Genomic DNA, 17,692 nt, shown 5'->3' with positions numbered 1-17,692 from the left:
TGTTTGCTATAAGGGGTCCTTTACTTATTAAACTTCTAAGACAATGCTGATGAGCAGATGAAGAACCTGTTTGTAATAAAATTTATCAGGTTTTAGAATAATGCACCCATCACATTATCACCATTTTTAAAAAATTCAGTTTTCCCAGATTGAAGTTACTGTAAAATCTGATAGAAACTAACTCTGTCATACTGCAGCAGTACAGCAAAAGCTTTGAAAAAAATCAAACATGCCCAGTATACAGAACTAGACCATAGCATTTTATTTCTTTGATAAACTCTTCTAAGCTTTCACTCACAAAATATTTGAAGCATTAACTAGACATTTGGACACAGCTATAAGACTTAATTATATCCAAGTTGTTGAGACACTGTCAGTGTTTGATGGTAAACAAAAAGCTAGAAGATTTTGTTATGTGATACATCCCCTTTAATGATAAAGCTAAACATGTTCCCTCAGTAGTGACAATTCTTAATTAAAAAAAGAACATTAGCACGCTGAGGAAACATCTTAACCCAGCTATACAAGTCACTGCAACATGGCTACCACAGCACTTACAAAGTCAAAATATTTTTTCTCTTCCTTAAAAAAAAAAAAGATGTCAGGGGGGTGGGAAGAGTATATTTTACTCCAGTTATTTGACTGTGTATTACAGAATGAATAATTTTGTGTATTGCTCATTGTAATGCTGCATTATTCCTCCAGTGAAGTTTATGCTTTTTGGTTAAAGGACTTCCCCTATATAAATTTTGCCTATCTCTAGTGAAACAGACAAAACCTCTTGTTCGTTACACAAAAAACCTCAGGAATATAGGATGTGGTTAATCATTGGTTTAACTTGCCTAGCTTGCACAACTTGCTTGCACAACTTGTTTAGCTTGCACAAGCACATGGTAATCATAAGATCTTAGCACACTTTATAGGGGAAGAGCCAGGGCTCTCCTACCAAATTTGGAATTACGTCAAAAGACGTAGCCGAGGAAGACTACCAAGATCTTCATCCTCGACCACCAGGAGGCAGAAGACCACCCCCTAGCAACAACAGACGCAAGCGCAGAGTACTTCAAAGTGACATGTCAGTCCGGAAGCACAAGGGACTTAAAAAGGGGGTCACTGGGGGATGAGGGCGCGGCAGTTGGTGGAGCGGAAACTCCCCTGTCGCCCAGCGCTGAATCTTTTGCTTATGCTGTATGCAATGAATTAATAAATTCAAATTGGAAATCTCACTCCTTTTGAGTCCATTTATAACAATTTGGTGCCGTGACTCGGATGGGGACTTGAGTTGGATAAGTTGTTCCAGAGAGGGGGGGCGCCCCACCCAACATAACTGGGTGGCCCCTCTGGACGACCTCCACCACCCTCACCGACGAACCCAAACTATACTCATAAGCAAAAGGGAGACACCGGTGAACCCCTTAATCTTCTGTGCACAGAGTCCGGACGAAGACGCAGGACGCGTAAGTATAAACGGGTTGGGATCCCGGCGTGCAAAAGCACTCCAGAAAAACGAGATCCATCCAGTTGGGGTTGGGATCCTGGAAGTGCGGCGATGTGATGTGGGAATGAGAGGAGGACTGGCAGCCAGACCCTCCAAGTGATTGTGGACCCTCAGTAGTGCAGTTCCTGCAAACCCGCGAGGGCTCGGGCCACAAAAAAGGGGAAGCGAGAGATACATGCGTGTACGGAAGCACTCCGGAAGAATGGGACAGGGGAAGAGTAAGCCCCCTGCACAGGTTAAGCTCCCCCCCATTCCAAGGGACAGCCCCCTGGGATACTTGCTTAGTAACTGGAAACACTTCCCAGGAACTGAAAGTAAAGACAGGGCTAAAATGATACACTATTGTGTAGAAGTTTGGGGCGGGAAGGAAATTTCTAAGAATGTATATTGGCCCATCTTCGGATCGTCAGAAGATTGGGTACGACAGGCATTAAACACTTGTGTAAACTCTAAAGAACCTACCTCGCCAGAAGAAAGCGAGTATGCAAAGATCTGGGTTTTTAGACCGGAAGTATACATCTTTAAGTTAACTGAGGAAAATAAGGAACTGGATAGGAAAAAGGAGAAGAAGGAAAAAAAAGGATGAAATTATAATAGCACCCCCTCCTTATGTCCCACCCCCACCTCCTCCAGTGCCTAATGCACCAGCACCCCCACCTCAAAGTAATGATAGTGACCCTGACCAATCAGACTATCGGGGTCCGATCACCAGAAGTCGAACTAGGAAACAACAGACAGGGCTTTTTCCCTTAAGAGAAATGCCGATGGGGGGACCGCAGGCAGGAATAGGGTTTATTTCAGTCCCCCTGAGTTCGACCGATGTTCGGGAATTTAAAAAAGAAATGGGACATTTACTAGAGGATCCTTTAGAGGTAGCTGACAGGGTGGATCAATTTTTGGGCCCAAACATGTATACATGGGAAGAACTCCAGTCGATTTTAACAATCTTATTTTCGGCTGAAGTAAGAAATATGATTAGGAGAGAGGGAATGCGTATCTGGGACGCGCAACATGCCCAGGGACCCGCCGCAGATACCAAGTGGCCCCTGCAAAATCCGCGATGGGACCATCAAAACCCAGCTCATCAAACGCACATGCAAGATTTAAGAACCATTATAATCCAAGGAATTAGGGAATCAGTCCCGAGGGGCCAGAATATAGATAAAGCATTCAACGACAGACAGAAAAAAGATGAATCACCCACAGATTGGCTAGAAAGGTTAAGACGGAACTTTCAGTTATACTCCGGTATGGACCCTAATGGACCAACCGGACAAGCTCTTTTAAAGGTACATTTTGTTTCAAAATCATGGGAAGATATAAAAAAGAAAATACAAAAATTAGAGGATTGGCAAGACCTAGGGCTGGACGAACTTCTACGGGAAGCACAGAAAGTATATGTTAGGAGGGAGGACGAGAGCCATCGGAAGCAAGTTAGGCTGATGGTAGCAGCAACCAGTGGAAGCAGGGGGTATAAGAGAGAAGAGAGGAGATTTGGGGAATCCAGAAAGGGAGAACCCAAGGAGACAGCAGGTCAGAAGGTTTGTTTCTATTGTGGTAAGAAAAGGCATTTTAAGAGAGAATGTAGGGTTAGGATTAAGGATGAGAAGAAATTCCAGATGGATTAGAGGGGTCAGGGGCTCCATTTAATGGGGACCCGAAAACAACATAAAGAGCCCTTGATAAAACTTAAGGTGGGTCCCCAACACCAGGAAATACCTTTCCTGGTAGACACTGGGGCTGAGAGGTCAACCATTCAGTTTTTACCAAAAGAATGTAATTTGTCTAAAGAGGTTGCTACAGTTATTGGGGCAAAAGGGGAACCATTTGAAGTCAAAATTATTAAGGATGTAGTAATAGAAACAGATTCAAAAATAGGAATAGAGGATTTTTTGTTGGTTCCCGAATCAGATTATAATTTATTGGGCCGAGACATGATCATTGAACTAGGAATTAAGATTGATGTGGAAGATAAAGAGCTTAGAATAAAACTTTGTCCTCTGCGAGTGGAGGACGAGGCAAAAATCAACCCCGAAGTATGGTACACTTCCTAGAGTGTTGGGCAGTTACAAATCACTCCTTTTACGGTAACTATTAAGAATCCAGATATCCCAATTAGAATAAAACAGTACCCTTTGTCTCCGGAAGGGCGAAAGGGATTGAAACCTGAGATCGACAGATTATTGGACAAAGGACTACTAGAACCCTGTATGTCTCCTTTTAATACGCCCATTCTTCCTGTTCGGAAGCCAAATGGTACTTATCATCTCGTGCATGATCTAAGAGAAATAAACAAACGCACAGTGGCCCGATTCCCAGTAGTGGCCAACCCATAGACTCTCTTAAGTGGGGCCAGACAATTTGTGGTATAGTGTGGTAGACTTGAAGGATGCCTTTTAGGCATGTCCTCTGACAAAAGACAGTCGAGACTATTTTGCCTTTGAATGGGAAGATCCAGATACCGGACGGAGACAACAATTGAGGTGGACTGTGTTACCACAGGGATTCACGGAATCTCCTAATTTATTTGGGCAAGCTTTAGAACAAATTTTACAAGATTATCAGACAGAAGCAGGAGTCACACTAGTGCAATATGTGGATGATTTGCTTTTGGCAGGAAAACAAGAAGAGGAGGTAAGAAAAGAAAGCATTAAATTATTAAATTTTCTGGGCCTCAAAGGATTAAAGGTTTCAAAAGTAAAACTACAATTTGTAGAGGAAGAAGTTAAGTACCTAGGACATTATCTGAGAAAAGGGGAAAAGAGGATTGACCCGGAAAGAATTCAGGCAATTCTGGCATTACCGATCCCTAAGAATAAGAGGTAAATCCGGCAAATCAGCGCAAAGGCAGCCTTTTTATATCAAAAGTTAACACAAGAGGGAATTCTAAAATGGAATCAGGAGGATACTGAGAAACTTCAAATACTAAAGGAAAGCCTGGTGCACGCATCGGTGCTTAGTCTTCCAGACACAAACAGACCCTTTTTCCTTTTCATAAATGTAAATCGCGTTTGGGGTATTAACCCAAGATTGGGCAGGGAAAAAGAAGCCTATCGGGTACTTATACAAACTCCTAGATCCTGTAAGCAAAGGTTGGCCCACATGCTTACAAGCAGTAGTAGGATGCACCTTGCTAGTGGAAGAAGCACGAAAAATTACCTTTAACAGTACATTAAAGGTAATGTCTCCCCATAACATTAGGGGGGTGCTTCAGCAAAAAGCTGACAAATGGATATCTGATGCTTGACTTCTCAAGTACGAAGGAATCTTAACAGAAGCCCCAAATTTAACAATTGAAACTACAGCTCTGCAAAACCCCGCTGAGTTCCTATATGGAGAATGGGGCGCAGAACCATTGGAGCATGATTGCATAATCACCATAGAACAAGTAAAAATAAGACCCGATGTGGAGGAGGAAGAATTAGACACAGGAGAGAAGTTATTCGTGGATGGTTCCTCAAGGGTTATAGAAGGGACAAGGAAATCGGGGTATGCCATCATTAGGGGACCTGAGTTGCAAATACTAGAGTCAGGGCCACTGGATAAATCTTGGTCAGTCCAGGTGTGTGAACTATACTCCGTACTGCGTGCCTTAAAATTCCTAGAGGGAAAGGAGGGAACTATCTTTACAGATTCCAAATATTGTTATGGAATAGTGCATACATTTGGAAAATTATGGGAAGAAAGGGGGCTGATAAATTCTCAAGGAAAAGTTTTGGTTCACAAAAATCTTATCACAAAAGTATTTAAGGCATTAAGGAAACCCCGAAGGTTAGTGGTAGTTCATTTAAAGGGGCACCAACAGGGATTAGATTTACAGAGTAGGGGAAATAATGCAGCGGATCGAGAAGCAAAACGAGCAGCACTACGAATCCTGACCCTGAAGGAAGACAAGGACACTACTGATTCAGAGGGCCAGGACCAAATTATCAAATTTAGGGAAGAAGAAAAGAAAAAGCTGCTAGAAATTGGGGCAACCGAAAATTCTGAAGGGAGATGGTTTCTACCCGATGGGAGAGAAGTACTACCTAAAGTTATGGCCTATAGATTATTGGCGAAGGTCCATCAGAAGACTCATTGGGGACCACAAGGGTTAGTAGATTATTTTGCCACCAAATACATGAGTATGGGTATCTGGGACATGGCCAAGCAAGTAACTAGGGGTTGCCTTCTGTGCCTACAAACAAATAGGAAAAACCTAAGGAAGTTGCCAGAGGGAGGGCGACCTCTGGCAAAGAGACCTTTTTCGCATATTCAAGTAGATTTTACTGAATTCCCAAAGGTAGGAAGGATAAGATATCTATTAGTCTTGGTAGACCACCATTTTGTAGAAGCATTCCTGACCCCGAGGGAAACTGCTAAGGTAGTTGTGAAAGTATTACTAGAAGAAATAATTCCTCGATACGGGGTTCCAGAAATCATAGACTCAGATCGAGGGCTGCATTTCACCTCTCAGGTAACTCAGAGTTTAGCAAAGGCTCTTGGAATAAAATGGGAACAACATACCCTGTGGCATCCTCAAAGTTCAGGACAAGTAGAAAGGATGAATGGAGAGATAAAGAAACAGTTAACTAAGTTTGCAATGGAAACAAAAATGTCCTGGGTAAAATGTGTCCCTTTAGCCCTATTAAATATACGAACTAGATCTAGGGTAGATATGGGGATATCTCCCTTTGAAATGCTGTATGGAATGCCATACAACCTTGAGGGACCTCAGGAGCACCCAGTTATTAATGATCAATGCATGAGAAAATACTTAGCTGAATTAATCAAGTTTAGGAAGGCTTTATGGGAAAAAGGGATGCTTGCACAAAAACCTCCCTTAGACTTTACCTTACACCAGGTACAACCAGGGGACTGGGTGTTGATCCGAAGCTGGAAAGAAAACCCTTTGATACCAAGGAAGGACCTTACCAAGTACTCATCACAACAGATGCAGCAGTCCGAACTGTTGAGAAAGGATGGACTCACGCTAGTCGTATCAAGGGACCAGTGAAACCCCCGGACAACTGGAAAGTTTGCAGTGCCCCCGGGGAGACCACAATCAAATTAAAACGGACTACATGATCTGGACGATAATCTGGGTAGGAGACAATCAGTATCTCCAAAAACAACTAACAGGAGATAGGGAAGCATTAGGATATTGTAAGAAACTAGAAGACGAGCTAGGAAAACCCTATTTTAAGTCCCCTCGTTTGGAGCACAAGAGACACACATGGGACGGTGATAAAGCCAAATGCAGAGACATAAGACTAAAATGTAATTGGTTAGATTGTGATTGTTACCCATTTGTATGCTTTTCTTGTAAGTTGTGTCACGAACCGTGGTGGACTCATTATCGGAAGGGACGGGTTCCTACAGCCATTTGTGGCCCATGCTATGAGAAGGAAAGGAAATTAACTTCTATGATCCTCAGTCACAGAGTAAATTCAGGGGAGGTAAAACTTGGGTCAGATCAGTGGTGGGAGATCTTTTCGAAGGGAATAAACCCCGAACGGTTCTGTTATCACTCCAATGAACCGGCTCCTTTCATCCTCGACATTCTGGAAGTGGTGTGTAGAAGAAGAGTCCACACCTTACGGTGTGATATCCCACAAATAAAAGCCAATAACCGGGCTGTTAGCACAAAAAAAGTGGGAACGAGACCATTATCCGGCTCCTGAAGAATACCCCTGCTGCCGAGAAGATGGTCACCCTTGAGACTCGCTGCAACCGAGTCGTCGAGCGAGGCAGAGGGGGAATAGACCGTGGAGACAATCGGAAGTCTCGACCCCTTTGTGGAAAGTTCAAGAAATGCTGGCAGTCCTACCGCAAGACTGGTGAGTCACCACTGAGTGGAAGGGAACAGGGGAGAGAAAGACAACAAAAATTAATTTATGGGTCCTATTCCAACCATGTGGGCCACCCGGTTTGGACAAAACTAATACTGATGTATGTAATGATTAGAATATCCTATGCTCAGACACATGAACCTTTTATGTGGTCCTTAATTAGATGGGAGGATCAGAGGGTTTTGAAAACACAGATCACTTCTGGGAAGCCTAGCTTTTTGTGTACATTGTGTGACCTTATACCTGTAACACCATGCCTGAATCAATATCAATATTACTTTTGCCCAAGCTCAAATCCTGGAAAAGGTTATTGTAATTATCCTGGACATTATTATTGTGCTTACTGGGGTTGTGAAACTGTTTCTTCAGGATGGGGTAGTAATGACAGGTTTATCACCACTGGGTGGGGACCTTTTGGGTGTACACAACCAAAACCGCACGCACAGGCCGGCGGAACTGAGGGAGGTAACTGTGACCACATTTACATCAACATAACCAACCCCGATGATTCTATGTGGTTACTAGGGAAAATGTGGGGGGCTAGACTCTTCGAACCAGGAGTAGACAGAGGGGGACATTTTCTGATAAAGAAAAGTCCTCTACCCAATGACCCAGAACCTGTGGGACCGAATCTGGTGATAACAGAAGAGATAGTTGAAAAGCAGAAAAATGATTCAGTAAAGAATAATGGAGATTCCTCCAGCATTGGTGTAAATTTCACACTTCCAACCCCTACATTTAGCTCAACAGAAACGGGGGATGACAATTTATGGAAAATTTTACAAGCCACGTTTAAAGTATTAAATGAGACCCACCCAAATTTAACATCAGACTGTTGGCTATGCTATACACTCAAACCCCCCTTTTATGAGGCAATAGGAATCACGGCAAAGGCTAAGAGAGTAAATGGCACCAACCCTGCGAGATGCCTGTGGAGGAAGGAGAAAGATATTCAGAGAGGAATAACTCTAGCGAAAGTCACAGGGAAGGGGAGATGTATAGGACAAGTACCCCCAGAAAAAAGCCACCTGTGTGCCGAGTATGGGAAACTTAGAGATCAAATGAACCCTGCACAATGGCTACTCCCAGCAACAAACACAAAATGGGTTTGCAATACTTTAGGAGTTACTCCTTGTATAAATATAGAAGAATTTAATGGAACTAGTGAATTCTGTGTTCAGGTGTTAATTGTGCCCAGGATACTTTACCACTCTTCTGATTACGTTTATGATCAATATCAGGATTTGGAGCATCACTTAGTCAAAAGAGAAATTTTCACCACTTTCACGGTAGCCATGTTATTGGGAATAGGAGCAGAGGGAATGGGAACAGGGGTAGCCTCATTAGTACAGCAACATAAAGGGTTCCAGGAACTTAGAATATCTGTAGACGAAGATTTAAGGAGAATTGAAGAATCCATAAGAGATCTCACAGAATCCTTAGATTCCCTGGCAGAAGTAGCATTACAAAACAGGCGAGGACTAAACCTTCTATTGTTACAACAAGGGGGGCTATGCACGGCCTTACGAGAGGAATGTTGCTCCTATGTCAACAAGAGTGGGGTCATCCGAGACTCCATGGCAAAGCTTAGGGAGGGGTTAGAACAGAGAAAAAAGGACAGAGAAGCTCAACAGAGCTGGTATGAAACTTGGTTTAATTACTCCCCCTGGCTTACCACTTTGCTGTCGACTATTGCAGGACCAGTAATACTCTTAATGTTGGGACTTACGTTTGGACCTTGCATTCTTAATAAGATAGTGAATATTGTTAAAGGGAGACTGGAGGCAGCTCACCTTATGGTGATGCGCTCGGAATACGAAGCTTTGCGGGGAACCGATAGAGAGGAACACTTGGAACTAAGTCGATACGAATTAGCCAGATTTGACGAACAAGAGGATAAAAGAAAAAGGGGGGATTGAAACAGAAAAAACCTCTTGTTCATTACACAAAAAACCTCAGGAATATAGGATGTGGTTAATCATTGGTTTAACTTGCCTAGCTTGCACAACTTGCTTGCACAACTTGTTTAGCTTGCACAAGCGCGTGGTAATCATAAGATCTTAGCACACTTTATAGGGGAAGAGCCAGGGCTCTCCTACCAAATTTGGAATTACGTCAAAAGACGTAGCCGAGGAAGACTACCAAGATCTTCATCCTTGACCACCAGGAGGCAGAAGACCACCCCCTAGCAACAACAGACACAAGCGCAGAGTACTTCAAAGTGACATGTCAGTCCGGAAGCACAAGGGACTTCAAAGGGGGTCACTGGGGGATGAGGGCGCGGCAGTTGGTGGAGCGGAAACTCCCCTGTCGCCCAGCGCTGAATCTTTTGCTTATGCTGTATGCAATGAATTAATAAATTCAAATTGGAAATCTCACTCCTTTTGAGTCCATTTATAACATCTAGTGAATTCAGAAAGATTTTTCATCCTTCTCTAGGGGACCTGGTAACCAAGGCTTTTTTTTTCCTACTGTCCTGGGGTGACTTTAGGATGCTGAATTGTATCCCCATTTGTCTGTTTAGCTCAGAAATAGGTTTTGCACCTTTAAGACTGGTTCTGAGAGCAAAGAGGGGGAGAGAAGAAGCACAGAGTTTGTTTTCAGATACTGCACTCACTCCCCCACATCCTCTCCTGGATTGTGTTGTTCTGTGCACAGACAGACAGCAGGAGAGAGCTTCCCTTTGCTTTTTAGTTAGTTTTAGCTAGCTGAGGCAGAGAAAATCCCTGGAATCTTTGACCTATTTAAACCTACTCTGGACTGAACACCCAGAGGAGCACCGGCAGCTGCACCTGTGGCCCACCGGGCTGGGCCTGGCCTGCGGCATTTCCAGAGGGACTGAGAACAAACTGAGTGAGCTGAGCTCACCAAGGGAACTTTCTGAGTTTATCATCTCTTCAGATTGGCAAGAGGTTTTATTCTTTAATATTGTTCTTTTTTGGGGATTTTGTTTGTTTGTTTGTTTTGGTTTTTTGTGCTGGTGAATGCTTTGTGCCTGTTAAATAAGCAGGTTTTTTCCACTTTTCTCCAAGGAAATCTTCTCCTGAACCAGCTGGGGGAGAGGCTTGAATCTGCTTTCTAGAGGAACCCCTTTAGAGGTTTTCTCCCAAATTTGCCCTAAACCAGGACAACTACGTATTTTAGAAAGTGCAGGTGTTTATGATCTGATTTATCACCAAAGGAAAGCCACAAAAGCAAACTCTTTTAAAGAATATCACACATGTCAGAACTACATAATATAGCTGGAAGCTATTTCATTCCTTTTGACCTTGTGTTCACTAGAGGAAAAAAAAAAAACCAAATAAAAACTCCTCTGTGCTCAAGCAACTCCATCCAAGGTAACATCCTATGGAAAACAAAGTAGCTCTTGATCATTTAGGATAAAATGAACAGGCTCATTTGAATTAAGTGAAGAGCAGAGATTAATCTTTAAACCCTTTCAGGAGTTAGTGAGAAGTCATTATGGTACAAGCTCACAGTGCACCAGTGAGGTACCTCCCATCCACAGGTACAGATTCAGCTGGTTTGCAACCACTGTCTGCACCTTCCAGTGCAAGGAACTGGGGCAGTGAGCAAATTCATACCAGTGGCACTTTCTATGAAATGGATAATCAGCAAGAGAGACAGGAATCCTGGATGCTGCCTAATAGGGCAAATCAACATGGACAGATGTGAAGACCAAACACCAAATTATTTTGCATGTTATTTGTTGTAATTCATTTCCCATCTCATTGCTTCTGCTTCTGTTACAGGATTAATCAAAGCCTAGGACAGGGCCTCTTCTGAAGCAGTGGCAGCACTTTTTCCTTCCTTGTGTTAGGTAAGATGCCTTACCAACTTTGCCTCCTTTTCCTCTCGAGAAGTCACTGTCTTTCATGGTCTGAAAGCTCAGAAATAAATCATTGCTTGTCTCAGGCTATTTAAACTGTCAGTATTTCACTTCAGCAAAAACTGAAAGTGTAGTCTCTACTAGACATGATACATATTATCATCATTTATTTGTTCTATATCACAAAAATCACAGGTTAGCAAAGGTAAACAAAAATTAATAGTCCATCAATGGTGGAAATGAGAATTTTATTTCTTAAATTAATGACACTTTTTCAAAATCTTTAGAGAAGGGAAGCACTGATGAATCTGAAGTTAGGGACTCATGGCCAGCACTCAGGAGATCAGGTGTTCTGATTAAGTGTGGGGAATGCTTAATTCATAGTCCAAACACCACTGACAGCTCATCAGCCCTCTCAGGTAAAATACTGCCCTGCAGGACACATCCACTTTCCAGTTCATTAACTAAGAAGTTCTGTATTTCAAAGATAGGAAAGAAGGTTAAAAAAACCCCCAAATAAATAGTCTTTCTAAGGTATCTTAGTCCTAAGTATAAAAATACCTTATGTTAAATCACATATATTCATCCCTCCATTGTATTGTGTTTGAGATGTAGTCCCAAACCACATCTGAAGGCTTTGTGTCACACTTGATCTTTGAAATCAGTAATATCTGTACGTTCGCAGCAGTCCCCTGATATTTCTGGTAGCAGAATGAAAACCTTTATCCTTGATAAAATCAAGTTCAAATTCACAGATTTTCATGGAAGTGAAACCATACTAATGGATTATTGGGGCCATAAAAGTATTACACTCTCTTTATATAAGATATTATTATTTTAAACCAATTCAGAAGCTAATGACACAATCTAGGAAAAGGGACTGGGATTTGTTGAGAGAAGACAGGGAAAAAGGAGCTTTTATTCCACTGGAGAATTACATTAGAATAATTATCACGTGCTTACCAGAAAACCAAAATACTCCTCACAAGAATTAGCATCTATAGTCTCCTTTTACTTCATTTTCTTGCAGTGGAGAGGTAAATATACATACTAGGACTTTCTCAAAATAAATCCTTTACATGCTATTAACAGAAAATAGTCTTTATTAATTATGAGATTAAGTGTGATATACTATGAGTTACAGATGTTTCATGGCACAAGTCTTACAACATTAAAGAGGGCAGAACAAACCACTACAGAAATGCATGTATGGGATATAATCTAATGAGTTCTTTTGTAATTTATTTGGGTATACAGGTGTCAGTCACCTGCAGCTATTTTAGAAGTTCATATTTTAAAACATTGTTTCAGTTTTACTTTTCTTCCCATGAACAGTATTAATGCTATGGGGACTTTTTTTTCTTTTCAAAGTGCTTTAGGCTGGCATCAGAAAGTATTATAAATTTTAAGAGTGCCTCCTGTGCATCCCTGTCTAGCATGTCTAAGAGGAAATGTTGTCAATCAAGTCTGACTAGAAGCCATACAGGTCATGAAAGCAGCTGCATAACCAAACAGTGTGGACAGCCTTTGTATTCAAAAGATAATGCAGTGCAGGTTTGAAAACAACAAAGCAAGGGAGGTGTGTTCAAAATCACAGCTAGGAGAACAGAAACATCGACATACTTTAATCTTGGAAAAACATTTAGGACACTGAATACCCCTCTGTACCTTCATAAAGACAAAAGAAGCCTGGTACTATTGGGAATGACTGCCTATTTTGTTTTGCTGCTCCAGTAGTTATAAATGCCACATCTCAGGCACTGCTACTGCTGCTTTGTTGCTATAAAGTGACAGCTGAGAAAAACGATGATGATAGAGATATGTGTTATGAATATACAAATAGGTGAGAGACAACTGATTCCCACAGACAGGAGTCTAGACATTTCATTTACTAAGTGCTTGTCCCTTTCCTTAAATCCAGCAACCCACCAAATGTACAGCCTTACCAAATACCTCATAGAAAGTGCCTCTGGAACTCTACAGGTAGATAATGGTGCAGACATTACTACAGCCTGAACACAGTCCACAGCTTCAGCAGCAGCATTGATCTCACACAGTCATAAAAGAGACTAGTTAAAGGTTCCTGGGCCTACTGGGATGCTGAATAGTCACCTCCAGACAGTCCTGCTTTGTGTGCACAGAATAAACTGAACTATTGACAATGCGATATTTGTTGTCTTTTTAACAAGAAATCCTCGTGAAAAAATGTAGTGAAAGAGAAAACAGAACTACCATACAATAGATAAAGAGTGCAACTTCCTTGAGAAGTTGCACATTAGTTCTAAAATACTATATATATAAGAGCTTCTGAACAATGCTGAAACGTAACGGGCATTTGGAGTTTGGCTATGCTGGTACATACACCTGCTACCCCGTCGTGCCACACAACAAAAGGGTTTAAGCTATGTAAGAGAGAGGAAAGAAAACAATCCTTTTTTTCCCTTCTTTTAAGCACAATTCAAAGCAAATCTCCAATTAAACCTGTATATTACCAAATCACTTATTTAATTCACACCCAAAGGACATGGTTTCATATCCATAAAGAATATATTCTTCTATTGTGTTGACACTGAACTAAACTGAAAAAAAATTAGACATGTAACTGAAATAGAAATATAGTATCAAAAGTATGTTCACAGCATCAATGCATCCATTCTGGCAGTTAGACAGTGATAAAAACTAGAATGGTTTGGCCTTTTTGATTCCTTTCTGGAGCTTCAGGGTAAGATTTCCCTGCCACACATCCCAGAACAATTGTTTCAATTGCTCTTAAGAAAATAAAAGGATCCCAATGATGGATAAATTTAGGCTTACAATTTCCAGCTATTTCAGGTTTTGTTATATTTCTATACACTTTCTAATAATCCACTTCAATAACAATGTAGTCTTCTTTTTAGCATCTTTCCAAGTTAACAAAATTACAAAACTAAAAATTCTATAGCTTATACAATGGCATATAAGAGGAAGCTGAACTATTTGAAGTGAAATCAAGGACTTGTCAACAGTACAGCACATTCAGTAATGACATCAGGAGTTTTTAAGAGTCCTACCCCATTGTAGAGCACAGTTATATTATACTTAGAATAGCAAACTTGGTATGGCCATCACAGTAACAAGTATCTACAGGTAACAAAGAATCCCAGCCAGTCTCAGAGCCCCCTTGCCTGCAAGCTCCTGAATGCCAAAAGGAACAATATGAAGACTGTTTCTATTATGGTGCTCTCTATTATTAGGCCAAGTCTTGTTTCTGCAACAGAAACTTTTTTTTTCATGTATTTATAACCACAACTAAGTTTCCTGAATATCTTCATTCCTGAGTAGCGTGATTGTTTTCATGACACACTGTGCTAACTAGGAAAGACCAAAAAGAATGTGAGTACAAACAAGTACCAAGTACCAACAAGAATTTGATATACAGAAAAAGAGCACAACACAGGTTTACACCATCACCACCTGGTTTATGCCTCAGTCAAAAGGCATAAAGGTGCCTTCTTGTCACCACTAACAACCAACAATTAATGCCAATCAACTTGCAACAGTATAAAACTGTTTCTTGAGAACACTGTAAAACTTAGTGGATAAACAATTTTGATGAAGAATACTTAGAGCATCTGAAAACATGTGACTTGAATTACAGAAAGTTTTGATTAAACAGCATCATATGTAAAAAGAAGGCTTAAAAATGAGAGATAGGATAGAGCTCAAGGGTACCATCTTAGTATGGTTGTACCTTTTCTGCAGCAGCACATGATCCATCTCAAAACACAGTACTTGTTGATCAGAATATTAATATTTTCATTATTTGGAAGACAAAAAACCTAATTTTGGAAAAAAAAAAAAAACAACCCTGTGGTGCCTAAGCAACAATAAATTCTGAAGAAACCAAGGTGCTGACACAGAGGTACCACATCTCTTCACTGACCACATACAACCAAGACAAACTTTCAGAACAAGCAAGTGAAAGGCCGTACCGACAAAGGGCTACAAGGGTCAGGTGACAGGATGGGGGAGTCACTGTCCTCAGAAGCAGTAACTCAAAATAAGAGATCTGGATACTGACTAATAATAATTTGGATATTATTCCTTGGACAGCATGGAAGTATTGTACTAAATGTGGTAAACAAAGGAATCTGGAGAAGACAGAAGGCAAAATTACTTTGCCTCTGATACTGATGAGACTAGTAGTGGAAAAGCAAAGGAAATGAAGGATTTCCCACCTCAAGACCAATGTTGTAAAAATGGGGAAAAAAAACCCCCATATTGGGGTTTCTTTGACTGAAGAATCACACTGACAGAGTAAAGAAGCCTTTATTTACCAAGAAGAAAATTAAAGGGTAATTTGATTAAACTATACAAGATATCAAAGGGAATAGAAGGGTCCTAAATTTAGGGAGGCAATGAAGGACAAGAAACAGAAGATGGTAGAATGTAAACTAGATGATTTTTCTTTTCTTAAATAGCACAATTTATGCTTGAAAGAAGATACTAAGGATCACCATTTTTGCAACTTATGAAAGCATAATTTTCATCAATTGTTTTTGGGGTTTTGGATTTTTTTTAAAAGACAATGTACTACCAGCTCAAATTTTTAAGAGACAAGAACTGAAAACATAATGGAATTCATGTCAATGTTAAGAAAACTTGAAGGGTTTTCTGGCTTTAAAACCTGGCATGTTTAGAAATTTTCAATGCAAATAAAGTAGTACCACCTGAACAATATTTTTTTCTGTGCATAAATTGTTCTATGCAAAATACCCATTTTCAAAACTTATATGCAGTACTTTCACAAGTGCAAATGTCATTTGGCAATCTTTGTAGTTTTACTGTAATAGCTAAGGAACATTCTTTCATTTGATGAGCTGAAAGTGCCTCAACAGATCAGCACATTGGTACAAACTGAAGACTCACCAAATGTATAAAGTCTGTGTTCTCTTCACTTCAAAGTGAAGAATAAAAAAAAGAGGCAAGATATAAGAATAATAACATAATAAACTCTTAGAAATCAGACTGCTTATGTTTCAAAAGACATAAATCACCTAATTAACACTGAAATAAATTGTCTTTTCTCTGACATGAGCAGTGAGAACAGACTGAAAATTATGGCAGCAGAAATGAACCACTGGCATAAGAACAGAATGAACAATCAAGCCAAGAATTCAAAGGCTCTCCTCGTAAGTTACTCCAAAATAAGTTTAGCATTTCACTTATGTTTTAGATCACTTTTTCAGTAAGATACGGGACCTAGAAATCCTGTTATCACAAAAGAAGCCTGATGATGCAGAATTTTATTTGCTGTTCAGAGAAGAAAAGCAGCTGACCCTGTGCTGCATTAATTTGTGAAAAGTCAGTTCTTCACAAGAACAGCATTTTCAGTCAAATCTATAGAATGTTGCAGGGCCAAACATTTATTTTGAAATAGGTAGCTCCTGAGTAATGGAAGTGGTGGCATTTTTTTGTTGTCCATTTTTGCTTTTGCTTATCAACTTCTAAAAGGAACCAAGCTTTTCAATCTATTTGAAAAGGCAAACTTCAAAGAAAGGACATCAAATCTGCAGAGAGCACTCACACAGAAGATAAAACACTTCCTATAATGATCTGTGAACTCGAGTACAGGTAGCCCACCTTTGCTTCAAGGGCTCAGTGCAAAGACAAAGCAACAAAGGAAGACAAATTGATCAAACCATTTAAGATCATGTCAGTCTCCAGCAGATATATAGCCCTTGTAAAATGCAGGTACCTTGGAGGGACTTAGAAAATGGCCTAAATTAAAATTCTACTAGTTCATATAACATTAATTTACATTAAAAAAAATACATAAATGAAGGACTGCTGATAAGGGATTTAAGGGAGTTAACACAAGAAAAGAATTAATTTATCATATAGCTTTACACTGTTAATAGGCTGCTGTATAATAAATATTTAGTTGTACCCTGAAGTAATTTTAGCAAGCCAAGGGATTCAGCATTTCTTAACATTCTTCTGAACTTCAGTTAGTAAAATATGGAATAAAGGAACTTTTTAAGGAGGAGGAAAATGTGAGTGGATAGGCACCTCTAATGTGGATATGCACCTGTGATGCTTTAAAAGGCATGAGATTAACACCACATCCTTTCTTTTGCCAGTTCCCAAATTATGAGGTATTTTATACTCCCATTCTAGGATTAACTCGAAAGCAGATCAAGCTAGCTGCCTAGGAGACCTGAGAAGCAATATAATGGAAATTTTACTAGTTTCCTACTTTGGAATGAGAACAACTCATGAGACACACATAAATGTGTTTCAAAATGCAATCAGAATGGAAAAAAAAAAAAAACAAAAGTGAAAAGGAAGTCCTTACAAGTATTCAGGTGGTATTCCAAGCAGCTACAATTTGTGAAGATATTTTATTTTTAACTCTAGTAACCTGGCTCCATTTTCACAGATGAAGAGAAGATTCTGACAGCAATCAAAAACAGGAAATAAAGCTTATGTGAATGAAAATTATAATCTGCTGCTTCCATGAACAAGTTCTTTTGTAGACAGAAATTTTTTATG

General features: G+C 40.2%; 2 protein-coding genes across 4 annotated transcripts in view; one reads left to right on the top strand and one right to left on the bottom strand.

The window, feature by feature from the left end:
* The window catches only part of ANO10 (anoctamin 10), a 130,699-nt gene that overhangs the window by 62,067 nt on the left and 50,940 nt on the right, over positions 1-17,692 (bottom strand). The window lies entirely within an intron of this gene.
* LOC134417739 (MLV-related proviral Env polyprotein-like) lies at positions 803-9,707 on the top strand. The gene is made up of 2 exons (XM_063155329.1): positions 803-1,457; positions 6,342-9,707. The coding sequence occupies exon 2, from the start codon at positions 7,185-7,187 to the stop codon at positions 9,246-9,248; it is 2,064 nt and encodes a 687-aa protein (XP_063011399.1). The 5' UTR covers positions 803-1,457; positions 6,342-7,184; the 3' UTR covers positions 9,249-9,707.

This window comes from Melospiza melodia, chromosome 1, assembly GCF_035770615.1.
Source record: "Melospiza melodia melodia isolate bMelMel2 chromosome 1, bMelMel2.pri, whole genome shotgun sequence".
NCBI classification, from domain to species: domain Eukaryota; kingdom Metazoa; phylum Chordata; class Aves; order Passeriformes; family Passerellidae; genus Melospiza; species Melospiza melodia.
Note: the sequence above shows the minus strand (reverse complement) of the source record. Positions and strands in the feature narration are given on the sequence as shown.